The following is a 21,449-nucleotide window of genomic DNA, read 5'->3' as shown; positions in this document are numbered from 1 at the left end:
TTGAAAGCCAGGTCTTGCCCAGACTGTGAGGGACCCAGAATAGAACAGTTCTTAAATAATGTAAACGCTGTCATGGAAATGTAATAGATTTTAAAGGACAGGTGTTAAAGGAGCATAATGTACCTTTATTTTTTTTAACTGTTCCAAGAGAGACATGAGAATAGTTTTTGATGGATAAACATGACATAAACCTGAAACTAAGGTGACCAAAACAGTCCAGATCTAATAGCTATGGTGTGAGCCGGGTCTCATTGCATATCCCTGGATAAACCTCATGGTCCAAGCAGCTGTGCTGGTCTTGAAACTCAAATAAGGCAATGCCATCGTCTTCTTCAATGAGGCTGTCTCTCCTATGTCTGTCGCAACAAGGAATCCCAGCAGGAGCCTTCGTGTTCGAATGCATGGGCGGCATGTGAACCACCCATTCAGGGAGGCTAGCCCTTAGCCCCGCCCCTTCTGCCCGAGCCTCTTCCCCACTGGAGCCCTGAACCCCCACTGCGGCCACTGGCGCCCCCACCCCACCCCAGCCCCGGAGCACTGGACAGGCAGTCCCAGCATGCCAGACAGCCCGAGGCCCAGAGCGCTGGGCGGCTTGAGTGCTGAGCAGCCCAAGGCCCGGATCACTGAGCGGCCCGAGCGCTAGGCATCCCAAGGTCCAGATCACCAGGCGGCCCAAGTGCTGGGTGGCCCGAGCTGCAGAGTACTGGCCACAGTGGACAAGCGGGAAGCAGAAGGGGGCTTGGGGCGGAGTCTGGGCAGGACCACACCTGGCTCTTTGAGGAGGCTCAGCCTCCCCTGGCCTGAAATACCCACCGCCCATGTTTGAATGTACGACTAATTCATTCCCTCTCCCAGGGGCTAGGACTGAGGATAACTTCCTTGTGACAAGGGACAGAACTCAGGCCAGCTGGGGACTTACTAATTTAGTTCCTAAACTTCCTAAATATGAACTAAATCAGCTGGGAGAAATAATTTAATCAGAAAAATGTGAATGACGATTGGGAATCATTTAAGAACATCTTGATAGATGCCTGAAAAGCCACAGTTCCACAGTTGAGGAAGAAGATCGTGCTGATTAAAAATTGACCTGGTTTAGAGGGGAAGTGAAGACGTCTATAAAAAATTAATATATATAAGAAATGGAAGAAAGGGGAAGTTGATATTGATGAATATAAATCATAAGTTAGGAATTGTAGAAAATTGGTAAGAGAAGCAAAGGGACACTAGGATAAATCTATGGCTAGCAGAATTAAGGACAATAAGGGGCTTTATAAATATATTAGGAATAAAAGGAATCCTGACAATGGTATTGGTCCATTACTAGATGGAAAGGGTAAAATTATCAATAATGATGCAGAAAATGCAGAAGTATTCAATAAATATTTCTGTTCCATATTTGGGGAAAAAATAGATGCTATTTTCATCATATGGTGCTGATAACATTCTTTCCATTCCACTGATATCTCTGGAGGATGTTAAACAGAAGTTATTAACCTTAGCCATTTTAAATTAGCAGATCCATATAACTTGCATTGAAGAGTTTAAAAAGAGCTGGCTGAGGAACTCACTTGACTCTTAATGTTTATTTTCAATAAGTCTTGGAGCACTGGGGAATTTCCAGAAGACTGGAAGAAAGCTAATGTGCCAATTTTTAAAGAGGGTGAATGGGATGACCCAGGTAATTATAGGCCCGTCAGCCTGACATTGATCCCAGGAAAGATAATGTCAAACTAAATTTGATATATATTTCTGATGAGATAAGCTTAAGTGATAAAGGTAATAGTGTTGACATAATATACTTAAACTTTTGGAAGGTATTTGACTTGGTACAGCATGATATTTTGATTAAAAAATTAGAACAGTATAAAATATGGCACACATTAAATGGATTAAAAACTGGCAAACTGATAGGTCTCAAAATGTAATTACAAACAGGGAATCATCATCAAGTGGGTATGTTTCCAGTGGGCTCCCGCAGGCATCAGTTCTTGGCCCTACATTCATTAACATTTATATCAATGACCTTAAAAAAACTAAAATGATCACTGATAGGGTTTGCAGATGACACAAAAATGGGGGAATGCTAAATCATGAAGAGGAGAGGTCACTGGTACAGAGCGATGTGGATTGTTTGGTACATTGTATGCAAGCAAACAACCTGAATTTACATATAGCCATATTAAAATGCATTAGAACCCCGTTTATCTGATCCGCCATTAACTGGCTCTCCATGTCAACCAGGCAACCAACGCACACAGGTCCAGAAGGGGGTGATCTCTGCAGTGACCACTAGATGGTGCTGCAGCATTGCACTTTCCCATTCTCTGCTTTATCAGGATTGGTTTCAGAGTAACAGCCGTGTTAGTCTGTATTCGCAAAAAGAAAAGGAGTACTTGTGGCACCTTAGAGACTTATGCTCAAATAAATTGGTTAGTCTCTAAGGTGCCACAAGTACTCCTTTTCTTTTTATCAGGATTATTGATTATCTGTTCTGGCCCCTATACCAGTTAGATTGAATAAACGGGGTTCTGCTTTATATGCATCTAGGAACAAAGAATGTTGACTGTACTTACAGAGTGGGGGACTCTATCCAGGGGAGCAGTGACTTCTGAAAAAGTTTTGGGGGATAAACAGCTGAACATGAGCTCCCAGTGGGACACTGTGGCCGAAAGAGCTAATGCAATCCTGGGTTGCATAAACAGGGGAATTTCGAGTAGAAGTTAAGAGGTGATTTTACCTCTGTATTTAGCACTAGCGTGACCTCTGTTGCAATACTGTGTCCAGTTCTGGTGCCCACAAGTGAAGAAAGATGTAGATAAATTGGAGAGGGTTCAAAGAAGAGTCATGAGAATGATTAAAGGATTAGAAAACATGCCTTACAGTGGTAGACTCAAAGAGACTCAATCTATTTATCTTAAAAAAAAGAAGATTGAGTGACTTGATTACAGCTCATAAATATCTACATGGGGAATAAATATTTAATAATGGGCCTTCAATCTAGCAGAGAAAAGTATAACACAATCCAAGAGCTGGAAGTTAAAGCTAGACACTTCCAACTAGAAATAAAGCATACATTTTTGACAGTGGGAGTAATTAACCAATGGAACAGTTTACCAAGGGTGAGAGTGGATTCTCCATCACTATTTTTAAGTCAAGTTGGGATCTTTTTTTCTAAATGATCTGCTCTAGGAATTATCTTGGGGGCAGTTCTCTGGCCTGTGTTATACAGGAGGTCAGACTAGATGATCACAATCGTCCTTTCTCACCTTGGAATCTCTGAATAAATGTCTTGTTTATACCCAGGGCTGGTTGCTCTGCTGGAGCATGTGAACGTAAGAACATTGCTAGCTCTGCGTGTAAAGGTATTAATAAGTCTGGATTATTTTCACTACGCAGGCCAAGTGCAATGAAATTACAACGGAACTGCAGCTCTGCTACAGCTTTTGGGTAATTTTCATCTGATCCTGAGAGGTGTTAAGTGCCCTTAGCTACTGTTTGAAGTCTATGGGAGTTGAGAGTGCTCAACAGCTGGGAGAAAGAACCTTAGCCTTCCTGTAGGGAGTAGATTCAGTTACCAAGACATCTTCCAATGTGGCTCAGTAGCAAGGACATCAAAGCCTACTGTTATAAGTACTGTAATTGCCTTCTGCAGCTTTTAAATGAAGTTTCCTCCATTCCCTCACCACTGACATGTTCCTTTCTTTCTAGATGACAGAAGGCAGGCACTGCCAGGTGCAGCTCCTTGATGACAGGAAGTTGGAACTGCTGGTTCAGGTAAACACCCTGTATGGGACATCAAAAGCATCACTTTGCCCAACACAGCCTGGTTTTATAGTGGCATCTATGCTTTTTAATGCAATCCACTGAATTGTATTTTACCAGCTTAAATGGACACAGTCAAACTTTTCTTAAATGTCCATGGGTAAAGTTTTCAAAATCGCCCAAGTTCTGTTTTCAGAAGCAATGGCGGACTTATGCTCCTAAATCTCATTGGCTTCTGAGTGCCTGCATCACTTTTGAAATGGGACTTAGACCCCAAAGTCAAAGAGGCGCATCTAAAAAATTTTAGCCCTAGTCTGTGTGACTAACAACCCCTCAGATTACTAACATGGAATGAATTTTAAAAATCTAAATCAGACTTCATCTTTTTGTTATTTGCTTGGACGATGACAAACAGACCCATCTTGTGTCACTAGATTCATGTTCTAGCTCTTGGTGCTGTTACATTTGGACATTTTTCAATAAATAGCTTTTGAAAAAAAATCTGTTCTCACTACAATTTATAACACATTAAGTTCTTCTGAGTTTCAATTTTAAAATCTATTTGAAAATGGTCTGTGTTTTGGATTGTGTTTTGGGGTGGATGGTACCTTGTCATAAGGGGGGAAAAAAGGGTCCAGTTTTTCAGGGGTATAACAGATTCTATATTGAAAAGTCCCTCCTGCAATAAAGTCCACGAAAAGCCTGAATTCAGTCCAGTCTTTCTCCTAGACTAGCCACTCCTTTCCTCTACCTCTTTTTATACATTTCAACTGGTTTGCGGAGGCTAACAAACTTAGTTGCCTCTGCTCCCCAACCACGTAGTCATTTATGTCTGGTTCTAAATTTCTGCAGTTCTGAAAGGTAAACCGGGGTTTGGGGTCTTGACTGTACTTGGGAAGTCAACACCCAAGAGCACGAGGCTTCATGGCACCTAGCTGGGTAGTAGACTGCATCATGGTTCTTTAAACTATGTGGCAATGTCCCTTTAAGGTAACATACCCAGAGAAGACTAATTTAAAAATAAAATGGCTGAGCTGAATGTAATGATGTGCTGATGATTCTCTCAATAGCCCAAACTTTTGTCTCGGGAGTTACTGGATCTGGTGGCATCACATTTCAACCTCAAAGAAAAGGAGTATTTTGGAATAACATTTATAGATGATACGTAAGTATCTGTATTTCTTTTTTTAAACAATTGGTGAAATGATTGTTGCAAACCAATGTCTCAGTCCATCCCACAAAGCACAGAAATTGGACTCCAGGCCAAGCCACAATGATCTAAAGATGACTCCTGTTTTCAAAGATGGTTTTCCTCCCCCTTAGAATGGTCCTCAGCTGAGTCAGGATGACACACCATGACAAAACAGAAGGGCAGTTCTATAAAATCCTGCTTGTGTTTATTTTGCCCTTTCTTATTTGTCTTACAAGTGAAAGGTGGAAAAGTTGATTGTGTTCTCTCCTTCACATGCTCATGCATGCCTTCTCTGTACAATTAAAAAAAACTGGGGGAATATGCAAGCATTTTTAGTATTTTCTGGCCTCAAAGCCAGTATAAACAAATCTTTAATCCCGAACTGGCATAACGGCAGAGAAATCTGAAGTCAGATAACATAGTAATAAACTGTCCCTTTTTCTGTGCCTTTTGCTTATTTTTGTAGAAGTCTAAAACCACTTTGCAGTCTTCCAAAAACAGCTGCAAACATAGCATGCGTTTTAACTCCTTAAATTCCTCTCTCATCCAGTTGTTAGTGAAACCTTCGAGCTGACTGACATTGGTGGGCATGTTGCCTAGTCTCAGGGTGCATTTTACTGCATGACATTGCACGAGTCACTTTATACTCCCTCATAATAAGCATTTCCAGTGCAACCACATCCCAGCTTCCAGAAATGGCAGAAGACCCGTGCCAAAAACAAGCCCAGCTCAGGAGGGGTGGAGGTTTGCAACAGTAGCCAGTGGAACTGGATCTTGGCCCTAGTTACATCTTGATTAACACCAGCCCTGTAATACCTGCCCTACCTAGGACATTTCTCGCCCTTTTCAGCACATCCCTTATCTCTGTAGGTCACACAGGAAGTCTGTGACAGTAAAGACACCCTTAATCACAAGACCAACTTTCTTCCCATTGTACAAAGCTGTGCGTCAACCCACAGCTGTAGAGGCAGTGCCCTCCCCAGGGGTTTTGGGGGTGGGGTAGGAGAGGAATAGTGGGGGATGCTCTTTAGGATGTCGTCTTAGCTGGGTATCACCCCTGTGTGAGGAGGTGTCTGCTTCTGAAACCCTTCTTGGCACTATCATGGGTGTATTTTTTGAAGAGCTGCTTTCCTCCCGGGGACTCTCTTTGGAATGTTTTTGCAATGTCCTTGCCCTTTCCACTGTCAGAAAATGTTTTCTTCCAGCATTTCTTCTATAAATACCTCTGGGATGATGTTTGTACTCCTCCCGACCTCCCAGGAGAGCTTCCATGAGACTTTTTTTCCCTCGTTAATTGCTTAGTGGCAGTTCCACCTGTTGAGATTTTCCAAAGCACTCCCTGGGTATTTCATAAGGGCTGCTAGGATCCCAAAAAAGCAAGCAGAAATTTTGACAAATGCCAGAGAATTTATAGACATCTGCTAAAGATGCCACGTGCCTGTCAGTGTTTGGAGTGTGAGCCTGTCACCTCTGGGGGGCAGTCATGCTGTTCCAGCTTGGGGGCCTGTCCCCATGCCAGAACCTCTCAGATGGCAGCACTAGGCATCACTGAGTGCCTGTCTCTCCGAGCTAATCCACGGGGCAAAGCAAGGAGCAAACCATGTCACCCACTCTGTTCCCGCTTGTTATTAAAAATGGTGCTTGTGGAGGCATGTATTCTCTTCTCAGTCACTCCCTGTGGACACTGCCCTAAACTGATTCAGCCGCTGCAGTGTTCAATAACAGAGTCTGTATGGGCACCTGCCTGACTAGATAATAGTGCCTACACTGACAAGCCGTGCTATGAAATGTGGGTACCTCGCCCTTCTCTTTCGTTTGACTTAACAATTGTCAAAAACAGGCTCTTCATCTTGGGGGTCTGCATCAATAGACGCTGGGAAATGACAGCACAACGCTTTGCAATCTCACCACGGACATAGTGATTATGGAACCAGCATCTTTTCACTCTAAAGGGCACCCATCCTTGGACTACGTGCCAGATTCTCAGCTGGTGTAAATTGGAATGGCTACTTTGAAATCGGTGGAACTGCTCCAATTTACAACAGCAGGGCAAGATCTTGCCTTAAGGTGGAGGGGAGACATATTAGTTCTTCTAATATGCAAAGTATATCAACGTCTGAAAGTGCCAGTAAGTAAACAGACATTTGGCCAAATCCTGCCTCGATTGAAGAGTTGAAAGTTTTGTCCCAGACTTCAGTGTGAACAGGATTTCTCAGTCCAGCTCTTTTAAAATGCTGGTTTGAGCAAATGCGAGCGCTGAAGGGAATCTGTTTCAGTATTATTAATGGAACCTGTTCCTCTCCCTCCATATCCCCCCACCCTCCACTCCCCATTTGTTCCTACAGAGGCCAGAATATATGGCTGCAGTTAGATCATAGAGTTCTGGATCATGACTTGCCCAAGAAACCAGGTCCAGCAACTTTGTACTTTGCAGTTAGGTAAGTAATTGTTTTCTATATGTTTCTATATATACCACACATTACAGGTTTGGTGTCTTTATTATTTAGTGTATTTATAGCTTTTTGTTTCAAAGGATTAATAATTAATTTGATAGAGGATAATTAATTGATGATTAATTCGACAGAGGAAATAAAAGTCAAAGCCATATGTGTTATTTTTAGAAAGCAATTAGCTCCTGGATAAATGCTGGTTAGCTATGAGATACTTTGGAAATTTGGTTGTTCCCTTTTTAAATCAAAACAATTTTTTATTAAATTAAACAGACATTGTAGTTTTTTTTAAAGAATCCTATACTTAAAGAGCTTCCTTACCTGAATTGCTACTAACAACTTTGATTAGTTAAACTATACTAATTCCTAACCATTAAATTTACTTTTCCCCAGTTATGCTGGCTGCTATTTTCCTTTTCAGTCAGTCTGAAAAATGAAATTAGGCTGATCTTTTCCACTCTCCAGTACTAATATGACACAACTTCTTGCTAGATTTTTGCTGAGTTTGTTAAAAGTTTTTGTAAGGCACGCTGAGAGAACAGTGATTTGTGTAGCATAGGTAAGTAGGTACCACAAGACTGCGCTGTCTGTGTTTAGGACATAGTAGGGGATGGTTCAAACCTGGTACTCACTGAATATGCTTTCCTTCTTGTTAGATTTTGTAGCTTCCCACCTTCCCCCATTTTTTAAAAACAAAACCAAAACTAATTTGTTCCCTTTAAATGTATTTATTACAGGCCCTTTGTCCCTCCTAAACATTCAGTGCCTCTGGCCAGGAAATGAGAAACTGAGTCTGTGTATTGAACTTCAGTCACTTACATGGCAACAGGGCAGAAATACTGTCACTGACTTGGCCATCAAATTGGTCGTGTGACTAATCTTCCCTATTCTTTCATGAAATGTAAAGAGCTCTATTCCATGTGGGCAAGACCCTGTGTCCTGGCAGAGATCCACTGACCTCGGCCTGCCCTGACTCGCATCAGAGGACTGGAACTGTGCATAGACAGTCGGAAGTGGCGGGGGGGGGGCGCAAAGGTATCTTAAAGCCACCTTTACACACATACTTCCTGAGCTGTGCTGTGCACACCTTGGTTGGGACGGAAGATCTAGGCCAGGACCTGTTAAGATACAGAAGTGTTCCTTACAAGATGGGAGATTGGAAAGCACTGAAAGAGTTAATATGGAGAGAAAGAACTGACTTGGGAGGAGAAGCTGCTGGAAGCTAATTTTAAGCCCAAGCACTAAGGGGTAGAGTTTGCATCTTAGGGGCATAAAAGCTTAAATAAACTATTTTAAAATGAGCAAGTAGGTAGTGCATGGAGAGGCCTTTAGAAAGGAAAAGAGGAGGATATAGGAATGGTTAACAATACACCAATTATTTAGCACGGCAGAAAATATATATTCTAATAGAAGTACCTTTAAGATCTGCATATAGTTCTGACGTTTGAGCGACAGTGGGTTTTCACACCCTGGCACATGCCTTGGCTGGTTAGTGCCCGCATGCTTATCTCTCCCTAACACATGTGCCTTGTCATTGTCTATTCTTCAATTAAACCCAGATGTGAGCCGTCGAAAGGCTAGGGTCAGCGCTGTGTGCACACAGCTTCAGTGGAAAGGCAGAGGCAAGGCTAGAGCGCGGCGCTCATGCTTGGCACAGCACAGGCCTGTGTAGGCCATGTGGCCTCCGAATGCTGACTCAGACCAGAACTGAGGTAGAAATGGTGCCGATGCTTCATACTGCACATCTCCTGCCAGTTTAACGCCTCCTGGTTTGGGGTTTAAACAAGCCTTGTGCCTGCTTGGTATAAAAGGCATGGTTTTAAAACAGGAGCAAGGAAGAGCCATTTTGTAAACACAAAATAACTGATGGAAGGGATCAAGGAGATTTGCCTGGGGGATAAAGAGCAAATGTGAACATTAGCCTTTTGTGGAATATGCCTTCTCTTCCCCCAGTGCTTTTTAATACCTTTGCCAGAAGAAATTAGCATCCTCCCTGTTCCCGGGCTTTTGTGTAGCCTCCTTTGTCGGTCAGCTTCCGCATTTACACTGCGAGCTCTTTGGGGCAGGGGCCTGTCAGGAGAGAGAGACTGAACTGGGCGTGGGGCCTGGAGGCCCAGTGTGTAAGGACTCAATAAATAGGGCCCCAGGAAGGGAATGTTTTGATTACCTGTGGACTGGGAGTTATGAAACGGCCCTGAAGAGGGGAGAAATTGGCAGCGGAGCATTGCAGGGTGACCTCTGGCTACAAGGAGGTGCTCAGGAATTAGCCACCTTGTGTTAGACCTGTGTTAGGGGACTGGACCATGTGGCCCCAAATATTCCCTCATTCTGCAAAGCCTATGCATTGATCATGAACTGTTCATACCTTGCAGCGATATAGCTAAAAAAGGCTTTACGGGACTGGGTTATCTTGCTTTACATAGATTTGAGAGATTAGTGCTTCCAGAATGATAGATGTTCATTGTCTAGGCACCGTTTCGTAAGTAATGTCCATAGTCTTGGTGCTGTTTAGGGTAATAGCCCAAGTGAGTATCAGGCGAAAAGCACAAAGCAAAAGCAACTTACAGAACTTGTTGTTGTTTTTATTATTATTTAGTATTTCCAGAGAGTGACAGCAAGGTGCTTGGCTCTGTGTATGTGCATAAAGTATTATGTCCGGACGCTGGTCTCATTTATGCCAGTGTAATTCTGGAATAACTCCCATTGTATTTACTGGAATTATGACAGATGCCCAGGTAGCTGAGGTCAGTATCTGGGCTGTGATCCCTGCCCATCTTGCCATAGAAAATACTGTATGCTAAGATGGGGGGTCCCTTGGTAATCCAAGAGGCATGGAATTTAGTTTCAGGATATGGTTTTGAGGGCTGCTGTGAGATTTGCTATTGTTTTATTGGTTTTGTATTTTTAACTGATTAGAGCCTGAAACATGCATTCTTTTCTGGTAGTTTAAATCCAAGTAAATATGACACTGGAGCCAGCCCTGGCCATCTAAGAACGTGACCGTTATCGCCTCATGGCCGCCCGTGTCTGCACAGTGGCAGTGAGGCCAGAACTGAGATCCTCCCTAAAAAGCAGTATAGTCCCCTTCCACTTGAGCTGAAGGAGAATTTGTTTCCGACTCTGACATGTCAGCATCAGTACTGCTCTCCTGCCAGGAGAGGGCAGAGGCACGCAGTAATGGTACAAGCTCACAATGATGAGCATGTCCAGGAGAGGCCAGGGGAGCAAGGCTTCAGAGAGGAAATGTGATTTCAGGAAGGCTTTGATAGTAGATGGAGAGGTTTTTGGCACTGGAAGAGGAGGGAGGATGGTTCAAAGCAGAAGGGTCCGCATGGAAGAAAGGGCAGACGCTTTAGACAAAGCCTTTGGAATCACCATGTGTAAAGAATTCCCTTAGCAAATCAGCCAAGCGCTTCCTGGTTGTGAGCCTTTGCAAATAAGAAAACATTCGTTGTCCTTTTGAGGACTCCACATTCCTAAGCATTCCTAAGAGCTGTCGAGCTTTGCCGCTTGGCCACACTGTAAACAGATGCCCTTGCACCTGCTATATTTAGTCAAACAAAAAGGGGCTTCTGACAGGCTGGTGAACAGAGGGAGCTGCCCCTTGGGGGAAGAAGATTCACTGGATCAGAAGGGCTCAGTGTTGGGTTTTTCATGTTTAGAGAGAGGTCAGGTCACACGAGTGTGCCCCTACCCTCTGGTTCTGGCAGCTGAACTCCAGCCCCGTCGATAATAAAACCTTAAACTCCACATGCTGGCAACTGAACCTCAGGGCACCATGTGACAGCCCTGATCATCTCCATCGTAATCCCATGGAATGCCTACTTACAGACACTGATAAGTGTTTCGGGCCCTTTGCACCCCTCCAGCGCACAGTATGGAAGGCTGCTAACACACCTGAGTGCAAGCAAAATGCAGTCAGGGTGGCGCATGGAAGGAGAACTACCACTGTGCAAAATGCTTCCCCAGTCCTGGAGCTGACAGCACTTCCTCCACATAAGATCCCACCATACTGGTTCAGGGCCGGGGTGGCATGGCTGGCAGGTGGGGACAGAGCCAGGAAGCAGCATTCCAAGCTTGTATTATTTCCAGTGGACATTCCAGTTTGTTCTGAGCAATCTCACTGAGTCTTGTCTACGGCTTGTCCCCACAGTCCCCATGGGGGAAGACTGTGCGCACCTATGGACAGGGAGATCAGAGACAGCACACTCCTGAACTGGCCCTTGTTTCAGAGGGAAGGGAAAATCTAGAACAGTGCAGAGATTCCAGCTCTCTGTTCAAAGTATTGGAACTAGAGCTCTCATGAGTTCCTGGACACGATGTGATTCCAAGGTAATGCCTCCGCCAGCCTTCCACACTAGCACTAATCCTTCTGCCACGGTGGATTTTGCATTGGCTTTGTCGAGTTGTAACACAGAGTTTGTGTTACCCTTTTCCAATTCCAGGGCGTCTTTTCTCTGCTTAAGAGGATGTCTTGCCCCTTTGAAATCTGACAAGGTTTTCAAAAGAGATGAAAAGTCGTCAAATAGCTCCTATCTGTTTAACAGGGTGTTTGTCATTCCCTTTTCGCTATCTCTCCTACAGGTCCTTCTGCTTGTTCCCTACTAATAGGCAGGAAATTAAATGCAATAAGTCATAGTTCTTCTGAACCATCTGTACTGTAGGGGAACAAAAAAATGAGGAAATCAGAATGACTTGGGAGGGAATAGAACTGGGTAAGAAAACAAAGTTGCTTTGTTCTTTTTTTCAGGTTTTACATTGAAAGCATCTCCTTTCTGAAGGACAGAAACACAGTAGAACTCTTTTTCCTGAATGCAAAATCTTGTGTGCACAAGGTAACGTGTGATGTCTTTTGAAACATTTACCTGATATTATGCATTTTCCAGTACTAGAGCCCATCACTAGACTGGCTGATAAATTAGGTATTAATGAAATCATATTTCTAGATTATACTGAAGGATTCAAATTTAAACACTCCTCCAACTTCAGGTACATAGATGAATGGGACGGGGATGGTTTCAGGATGTGATTTTCACAGCCCTCTGGCTTTCAAAGGGGCTAAACCAAAACCCCAGATCCAAATATACCCAGACTTTGGAGTGTTTGAAATCTGGATCAGAATTTTGCAGCTAGCCCTCAGCTCTAATTGACATCATACATGTGCTTCCCGCATACATGTAATATTAAATGGCTAATGCAAGTGTCTACCTTAGTTCTTCATTAATCTCAACCACCGCTCTGCATCAGTGCACAAGACATATTCATTTGAATGTGGTTACTTTTTTCCCTGAAAGTACCCCATAAAGTCAAGAACAAAGAGAACATACTTTTAATATATATATATATTTATACACAAGTGTATGTACATGGGTACACACTCTCTCTCTCTCTCTCTCTTTTTTTGGTTAGGAAGTTAACGTTTTGTGTATAGAAAATGCAAAAATTCACACTTTTTTTAAACTACTTTTTTTTTTTCATCAGGATGTCATGCTACCGTGTTTTAAAAAGTATAAATTAGCTCTCCAGAGGAAGGGGAATCTCCCTTATCCTAAGTGAGGATTGTATGGGCACATCAAATAAAACCACAGGTGCCAGTCTGCCAAACTTTTGCTGTAACAGGAACCATGTTTCAATAAACACCAATGCAGCAGTGTCTAACGTTTCTGTGATTTTTCTGGTACTGTCAAGTCAAGCAGCTGGCACTTCCATTGTTGTTTTTCATGCAACCTGCCTAGTTGTGAAGCTCGATTCTGACAGGTATTAGAGAGAAACAGAATAATCTGCTCATTCATTAACTGGTATAGTGATTCCATATATTAGTTCAAATTCATCCCTGTGCAACTCCATTGTTTGCTAACATTCACACACATCACATTTTAAAGGGTCGTAGATCAAAAACTGGTATTTCTGGCTGGGCGGAAACCTTACACAGAATATTTAATGGCAAGAATGTGGATCTCACTTGTATAGGAATTTTTCTGGGAGAGTGAGAAAAATGGAACCCCACTTCCCACCCCTCACCCCCCCCAAAAATTGTTGTTTTTTTTTAAAGTAAACATTTGTTAAGAGTTCTGGACCTCATTGGCCGAGCTTAATAGCCAATGAGTCTCAAGTTCAGTCTATTCGTCCTCTCAAGTAAGTGTCTTGGAAGTTGGTAGAAATTGTTTCAGGGAACACTGAAACACAGGCACAAAAGCACAAAAAATATAGAATTGGAAAATGTAACTGATTTAGTCATGGGATGTGAAGAATATTACCACTGTCCAGAACTAACTTGCTATTAAAATAAATGCTAGTCACATCAAAACATTGGGTTACCTGGTGTGTGTGTGTTTGTGTATGCAGTATAAAAGGCAAGGGGAAAAAACACTCCATATATAAACATATATGTTATCTAGCCAGCCAGGAAGACTCGCATCTGGCCCTGATAAATAATATTATTCACACAGCATAGTTATATAGTATTGAAATGAACTGATGATCATGCGCAAAGTGCTGGAATAAACATTGTGTATCATGCAGTAATTTATTTCAGTACTTTGAGTTTCACTGTTTGAATGAGAGTCCTTTTTATTTTGTTAGGCCTGTGCTTTAATTGGTATTAGTGTACAAAGTGCCAGCTGCCTGATTTTGCACTGCACAACTGCCAGAAGATGAGAGAAATAGTTTTCCCTAGTGTACAGTTTCTATAGGAAGCATAAGGAGAGGGAGCTTGGCTTAAAATTCAGAAAGGAGGTTGGCTGTAAAGAAAAGTTTCAGATCAGCCTTGAGATACTAACAAAGTACAGGTTTCAGAGTAGCAGCCGTGTTAGTCTGTATTCGCAAAAAGAAAAGGAGGACTTGTGGCACCTTAGAGACTAACCAATTTATTTGATATTTATTTGAAATAAATTTGTTAACAAAGTACAGTAAAACCAGGGAGCCCTTCTCTTTGTATAACTTCTCATTCCAAGCTGGTGAAACGAAAATGAACCCTGAGCAAAGAAATTTCTCTGTTTATAGATCATTAAAAATCAAAGCAGACTTGTTGCCTCTTAGTCATGCTGGTTAAAACTGAGGCTGCACGGGCATGACAGCAGCAGTGCAGGGGAAGAGTTTTAACATTGCTACTAACATTGCTAATAACATTGAGTGTACAGTCTGGCAAAGACTCAGAAGGAACAGAACCTATGTGAATGGGGGTTTGAAGACAATACTGTAGCACTGTGACCTAAGTCTTCACTTGGCTTCACGTTGGGGTATCATCCCAAAAGATCCTTACACTGCAGGATCCCGTGCCAAGAGAATAAGATTGGGGTCAAGCTTTTCTGAACTCGGCAGTGCAAGCCTGAATATCTGTGGGTTTAGCTATCTCTGCTTGTTGTGTTGGGAATATGTAACCATGTGCTACAATACCATCCCCCTAATTCACCTCAATAAATCCCTTCTTTTTGATTGCAAGCTCTTTGGGGCAGGGACTGTCACTGTTAGTATAGCATTAAGCACAGTAGGGCTCCACCTGGCTGCTGCATTATAAATGTTAACGTCTTGGGCTTGATTATTAGTATTTATGCGTACACATCTCTGTTCATGGCAGTAATGCGATTCACAACCATTCTTGATGGTATATTGAATATTCCTAATGAGTTAGATAAAGCCACAAATATGTGGGATTTGCATGTGCAAAAGGGCTGATTGTACTTATAAAAATGAGCAATCGGTTGTGTGTGGTTGGAAAATCTGAAGGGTGTCTGGAAATTTGAGTCAAATTAATCTTTGGCATAGCTCCATTGAAGTCAGTGGATTTACCCTAGGGATAAATTTGACCCATTGCCTTTTAACACTAAAATGAGTTACTTTCTGGTTATTTAATGCCATTTGGGGAACAGCTGATCACAGTTATGTGAGATTTCAGTTCATTAGAGATAATCAAAAATGCAGTTTACATTTGTGTTGAATTAACACTCTCATTTAAGACCTGGAATGCAGATGAGATGATGGGCACCTCAAATGTATTCAAAAGCCACACTAACTCAATAAACATCGTAGTCACTTTCGTTTGTGCTTCAGGGCAAGGAGACGCAGTCAGAGTAAAGGGCAGTATCAGTTACAAAATATAACCAGATTCCCAACTTTAGTGAAGCAACCTACGGCTAGTCACTAATAATGACAGATCAGATGTTCTCTGGTATTTCTCAGTAGTTTCCCAGGTAGGGAAGCTTAGACTTGTGTGGATTTCTTTTTTGTTTGTTTCTGTTTTTTGCTCCACTCATATTGAATGCCATAAGGAACCCCAATGTCTTTAAAAGCAACAACCTATAATTGAAGCACATGATGCAGGGATCTCCGTAATGCACCTGTGCTCTCTGTTTACCTGAATGATGAGATATAAAAGGCCGTATCCTACCCTAGATCTTTACATGAAGCTCCCATTGTGGGACAGGAATGCAGTTCAAAACGTGGGTGATCAGATAGGAGGGTGTGAGGGAAGTATGGAAACCTGGATGGGTTGATAAAGACTGCTTAAAATAGCATCTTAATTATTTTCACAGAACTGTTCTCAATGTTCTTTCACATTTCACTGTGTAAAAAAACAAAGAGAAACTTTAAAAAAAGCCCCAGTCGAGGAAAGCACTTGTGCCTGTATTTAGCTTAAAGTGTGTGCTTAACTTCCGGTGACTTTAATGGGATTTAGGCAAATGCTTAACTCTAAGCATACGTTCTTTCCTGGATACTGATGCTTTCCTGACTGAGAGCCTAGCTGGATGGGTATGTGCAGTTGTGGAGTGAGCCATGTGTTGGTGCTTTCATTTCAGTGGTACTCTATCTATATGGGGTGAAATTCACCCTTGTGCCAAGGACCAGTGCAAGGCTTAAGCGACAGCTAAGTCCTACTTCGAGGGACCAAGTCCTACTTAAATGTGATTTAGGCCTTGTGCCTGTCCGCTGCCTCAGAGGAATTTCCCCCCTAGCTTGTAAAGTACCGTAGAATCCTTCAGGCAGAAAGTGTGACCTAATTACGTAATTATTAAAAAATATGTATTGGCATCACTATTTACATGGGAGAAGCGCTCCATAGAATGTAGTCTTCGTTTGTCTATGGGGCAGTTTCTCTGAAGCTCGTCTCTAGGTTAGGTCCTATGCTCCGGTTTAGTTTCCACGCTTTTCCTCCTCCAATACAAAGGGAATCCCTAATCTAGGGGAAGGGAGATCAATGCCTTAAATATCTCGGGGCCAGATTCTGATACTTATTCCCGTTCAGGAGCACTTTGCTCCACAAGGGGTCATTTGGATTTCAGTTGGCCGGCTCACAGCATAAAGTACTACTCAATGTGAGTAAAAGTGGCAGACTCTAGCTAGCCTACCAGGCCAGCATCTCCAGATGCCTGCTGCGCTTTAAGGGAGCCCAGGGTCAGTGTGCACGGTGACCCTGCTGTCCCAGGGAAGTCTGGACAGTCCTTTTGCTGTAGGCTGAACATACTGGTGAACAACCGGCTCATATGGAGCAAAAAATGACCCTGCTCTATATAACTTTTCTCCCTTTTCCTCTCTCCTTGAGCTCTTCCTCCCTTTGGAGCACCGAGCCAGTGACCCCTTTCCATAGAGGAAGCTGGGCAGTCAGACATATGATCCCCATAGTAAGTGTATGATTCACTAGGGGCTCGTGCTCTTTGTATCTTCTGTCAGCCAAGTGCATTGCATGTACCAGGGGCTCCTTGCATCCCTTCATTTCCCCTGCCCCGCCAGGTCTCCGTGTGCCACCCTCCTGTCCTCTCCTATTTCAAGGACTCCTTGTAACTCCTCCCACCTCGTCCCTTGTGCTCCCCTATGGTCCCCTTCCCCCATGCAGTTGTTTCCCATTCTCCCCACTTCCATGCCACAGGATCTGTGTGCATCCCATTTGTCTCTTCCCTCCCCAAGGCACAGCGGGGCTCTGTGGGCCCCCCATTCACTCCCTCTGCTACATGCCAGAATGCCTGTGTCACCCCCGCAACCTCCAAGTCTCCCATCCCCATCCAGGGTGCCTGTGTAGCCCCTCTATTCCCTACTCCCTGTCTCTCCCCTCCCGCCTTGTTGATCCCTGCTTTGCCCCTCACACACTGCTTCCCCCTTCTGGTCCCCACTTCCTCCACTTTTCACCCCATCCGTCTGGTTCCTGCTACATTTTCTCTGTCCCCACTCTTGCCTCTTCCCTGTCTGGGTCCCCATTTCCCCCTCACACTCTGCTCTTTCCCTGCCCTGCCAGTCCCCTCCCTACAAGCTCTCTTTCTACACCTCTCCTGTTGCAGTTAGAGCCCAGGCTACAGCCATTCTTCTCCCACAGCAGGTTAAGCTGCTGCCTCTGATACGTGTGGGCAGCAGAGTGAGTCTTCTGCCTGCAGCACCGGGGCCCTGATTTTCCAGTGAATCAAGCTTTTCTGGTGTTCGGATTTGCAGCCATAGCAATAGACTTGTGCCCATTGGTGACTAGCACGTTCCCTGAGATTCTGGAATTGACGGTATGTTCCAAAGCTAATCTGCTACAGACAAACCGAGAAATGCCCTGAGTTGAGCGTTTACAACTGGCTTCGCTTGGCCAATTAACCATGTTTACTCTCACGCTCCTGCCGCCCCATCTTGACCACAGGTACTTCGGCAGCAAAGTCTTGCTTCTTAATTTCCTCACTGACCTGGCTTTTAGCACTGGCCGGTCTCTTGCAGTGCATGTTATGTAAGGTCCTTGCAGCAAGTAATACCAGGTTACACACCTAAAGAAAAAACTCCTACTACATACTAGCTGGCACAATTCATTCTGTGTTTACTATGCTGTCCACCTGACTTGGCTTTCCCCATTTACCGGGCAAGACAAACAATGCAAATAAAACCCCATTTAACGTGAACTCAGCTCCGCCACTCAGATGTTCCAAAGGAGTGTTCCCTTGTCACTGGCGCATGCATGAGTACTGTACTTCAGGCTTTTATAACTCCTACTCTGGGGTCCCTTTCCCCACCACTCCCTGATGAGGTGCTGTGTTTTTTTTATTTTTTTTTTTCTGGACATCACTGCAGCTCAAGTCCCACTCACTTCCGAGTGATCTAATAACCTGCCATGTAGCTAAACCTACACCAAGCCCGGTCTTGCAGTCTGCCTCCCTCCTTCATGTTTTGTTTGGAGTAGCCCAATGTCCATTGCCAGTTAGAGCATGAACAATTGAACGGTAGGCAGTGCTAAGTGTTATATGGGTGAATAACAAAGAAAAGAGTCCCTGTCCCCGGAGATCTGAATCTAGATGTCAGATTGGACACAACATGTGAACAGAACAGAGCGGATTGGGGCAGATGGAGGATGTAACAAAGTGAGTGGAGTTGAGCACGAAGTTCTGAAGTCTCAGCTCACCACTTGGCTAACCAAGGCCTGACAGTCATGAGTTTTAGGTATCTCAGCTGAGGTAGGCCTAAGCCACTGACATGGGCACCAGGGATCACTGCCAGGAAAGAGATCTGAGAGGTTGTCTATCCCCACTCCGGCTGTTGATCGACAGCACCTACCCAATCTGTGGCTGCTACTTCAGTCTCAGGGTTGCATTAGCTTCCGAGCCGCTATCCAACCCCTGCACTCAGCCATGAAGGAGCCTCCATGGAGCGTCACTCTGTGGTGCACTGGGGCTTTATGCCGTGCACTCTGCTTCCTACGGCTTTCCTGCCCCCTCAATTGAGTGGGACTCAGGGGTTCCGCTGCACCCCGGTACTCTGTACACCTACGCTCTGTACATTAATGAGAAAAACCTGTGCACCACACAGTGTAATTAAATAATTATGGGATCTCGAAAACAAACCAATCTGCTCGCCACCAGTTGGGTCGAGTGCAATACGTGTGGCTAGAGCTCTTGATAATGAAGGGACTTGCGGAGTCTCTGCCAGTGCCATTAGTAAGTTCCCACTGTGTTCTGGATTCTAATATCTCCTGACGTTTTTGAGTGCTTGACTTTGCAACCTTAATGTTCTTTTAAAGTAGGTTTTATTAGTGGAACTTCCCCTGTTTTAAAACAAAACAAAACGCCAAAAATCCAGACCTCTTATCATGTGGAACCACACTGACCCCGCAAAAACAGGGGTTCGGACCTTTAGATTCACTGCACGGATCTCAACCACTTCAGTTAATGGAGAACTGGGGCCCGTCTCCCTCTGATCCTATTCTCCTCTTCCACCTCCCGCTCTCTCCTGCATTCAAATCAACGTGCTGTCACCACCACTGCCTCCTCATCCTCCATGCTGCTTGGGCACCAGAAGCAGGAGCACTGAATGCAAAGGAGGGAGTGTTCCTGCTCACAGCCCCTGGCTGGTGGGTTGAGAAGAGCAGTTGCAGAGAAGTCCTTCTTAGGCCTTGCAGTCCCAGGAGGAAGCATGATCCATGGGGATGGCACGTGCTCAGTCTGGTCAGCACATAGGAGCTGTGAGGGGATGGAGCATGCTCAGTGCAGACAGAGACTTTGGGGAATTTAGCTGCCAAACTCTAACAAGTCTCATCTGAGCATGTGTAAACTGAGTTGTTGATTTTTTTGAGGCCTATAAATTAGCCACATTTGGGCAAATTTTCAGGGAAATGGCAAAAGGGACATCCTTGGTCCTGGGGTGGTGCTTCTGACAAATTTCAAGTCCCTACTCTACAGCACAGAGGTGCCAAGGTGTCTCAACAAACCATGAGCAAAATAGTGTATTTTCCCTTATCTCACTCTGAGAAATAGCCTCAACTGTTTAATATAAAACTTTCCCCAAAAATATCAGTGGAGACAGATGCCTGGCGTGGAAAATTTCAGTCCAAATAATTTAACTTTGGCAAAGTTGTAAGCCACTGAAAACAGGGTCTGATAATTGGATGTGTGGGGCATTCTTACCTCTAGGTGACACTGTTAGCTCTGCCTATAATTAAGATGCACACATAAATGTCAGTGATCAAAATAGGGCCCCTAGGTATCTCTTTTCAATTACTGGGTATTCATCTCTTATTAGTGTTTGCTTCATTTGATCATGTTATCCAATGTAGCCTCCCTGGAAGAGTGAGTTGTTACATTTGCTTGGCCTACTTTAGTCCTCCATAGCTACCTTTGTCATATGATAACAGGTTGTTCCTACTCACCACACCTTCCATCGTTAGAGCCACTCCCTTGCTTGAGACTGTCACTCCCGAATGATTTTATCAAAAGGAGAGTTGTAGAGCTGTTTACAAGGTGAGGATCTGATTTTCATTGACTAATACTTTGCCATTGGGCTGTCAGACATCCCAGAGATAATTGCACTGATCTGCTTTGGGAACTGGTAGTGATGGCCAAGAAGGTAGAAAGGTGGGCCTTGTTCTGCATTCTTATTACTGCATTCACTTACACTGTGTCCACGTACAGCCAGTTGTCTCCCTTGAAACACTTTACAGCACGTGCTGTGGTCCTCTCTCTCTCTCTTTAGTGAGCCTGAAGTACATGCTTAAATTCTTTCTTTGATGAATTAGGGCCCAAATTCTGCCCTGAGAAGGCAGGACTTGGCCTTTACTACTCATTGTGAATATTGATGCTCTCCTGCTCGACAGTACTTACCACTCAGCTTGGACAGCTGCTAAGTCCTATTATTAGTCTAACATTATTCTGCCTCACAAGAGCCACCTGGACAAGTTGCGCCAGAGTCCGTCCTGCTGTAAACCCATGGACTTCTGGAAAGCTACACTGGCAGATGAATTTGGCTCTTCAGTTAAAACAATTGGTCCTTACTGCAAAGCTTAATTGAAAAATATCAATTCCATCCCCTTCCTGGAGCAGCTCGTTTGATTCTGGCTAGACTTATTTACATTTGAAATGTGTAAGAATCAGATGCCATGATCTGAATTACATCTATCTACTTAACCTCTTGCTGGTAACCTTTTTCCCGCTTGGGATAACTCTAGGAAAATATCCAATCTTCATGTTCGACAGGTGGTTCTCAGAGCATGCTGCAGACCTAGCTCCCAGCCCCTTGGCCTACTTGCCTAAACTTATGCTTAAATGGTCCAGCCATCCCAGGACATGCAAATTAATCTTTATCAGTGTGTCGTTCCCCTC

At 43.9% G+C, this 21,449-nt stretch overlaps 1 protein-coding gene across 4 annotated transcripts in view; it reads left to right on the top strand.

Moving 5' to 3' along the window:
- Window positions 1-21,449, top strand: part of FRMD4B (FERM domain containing 4B) — a 196,601-nt gene that overhangs the window by 109,387 nt on the left and 65,765 nt on the right. For all 4 annotated transcript variants that reach the window (XM_084633676.1, XM_084633678.1, XM_084633677.1 and 1 more), the window contains 4 exons: window positions 3,709-3,774; window positions 4,833-4,927; window positions 7,300-7,392; window positions 12,155-12,239. In XM_084633676.1, the coding sequence (XP_084489802.1) occupies window positions 3,709-3,774; window positions 4,833-4,927; window positions 7,300-7,392; window positions 12,155-12,239 (339 nt within the window). The remainder of the gene's footprint in view (window positions 1-3,708; window positions 3,775-4,832; window positions 4,928-7,299; window positions 7,393-12,154; window positions 12,240-21,449) is intronic.

The sequence above is a fragment of the Lepidochelys olivacea genome, assembly GCF_965140295.1.
Source record: "Lepidochelys olivacea isolate rLepOli2 genome assembly, chromosome: 7".
NCBI lineage: Eukaryota > Metazoa > Chordata > Testudines > Cheloniidae > Lepidochelys > Lepidochelys olivacea.
The sequence above is the reverse complement of the archived record's forward strand: the minus strand, read 5'-3'. Positions and strand labels throughout refer to the sequence as shown.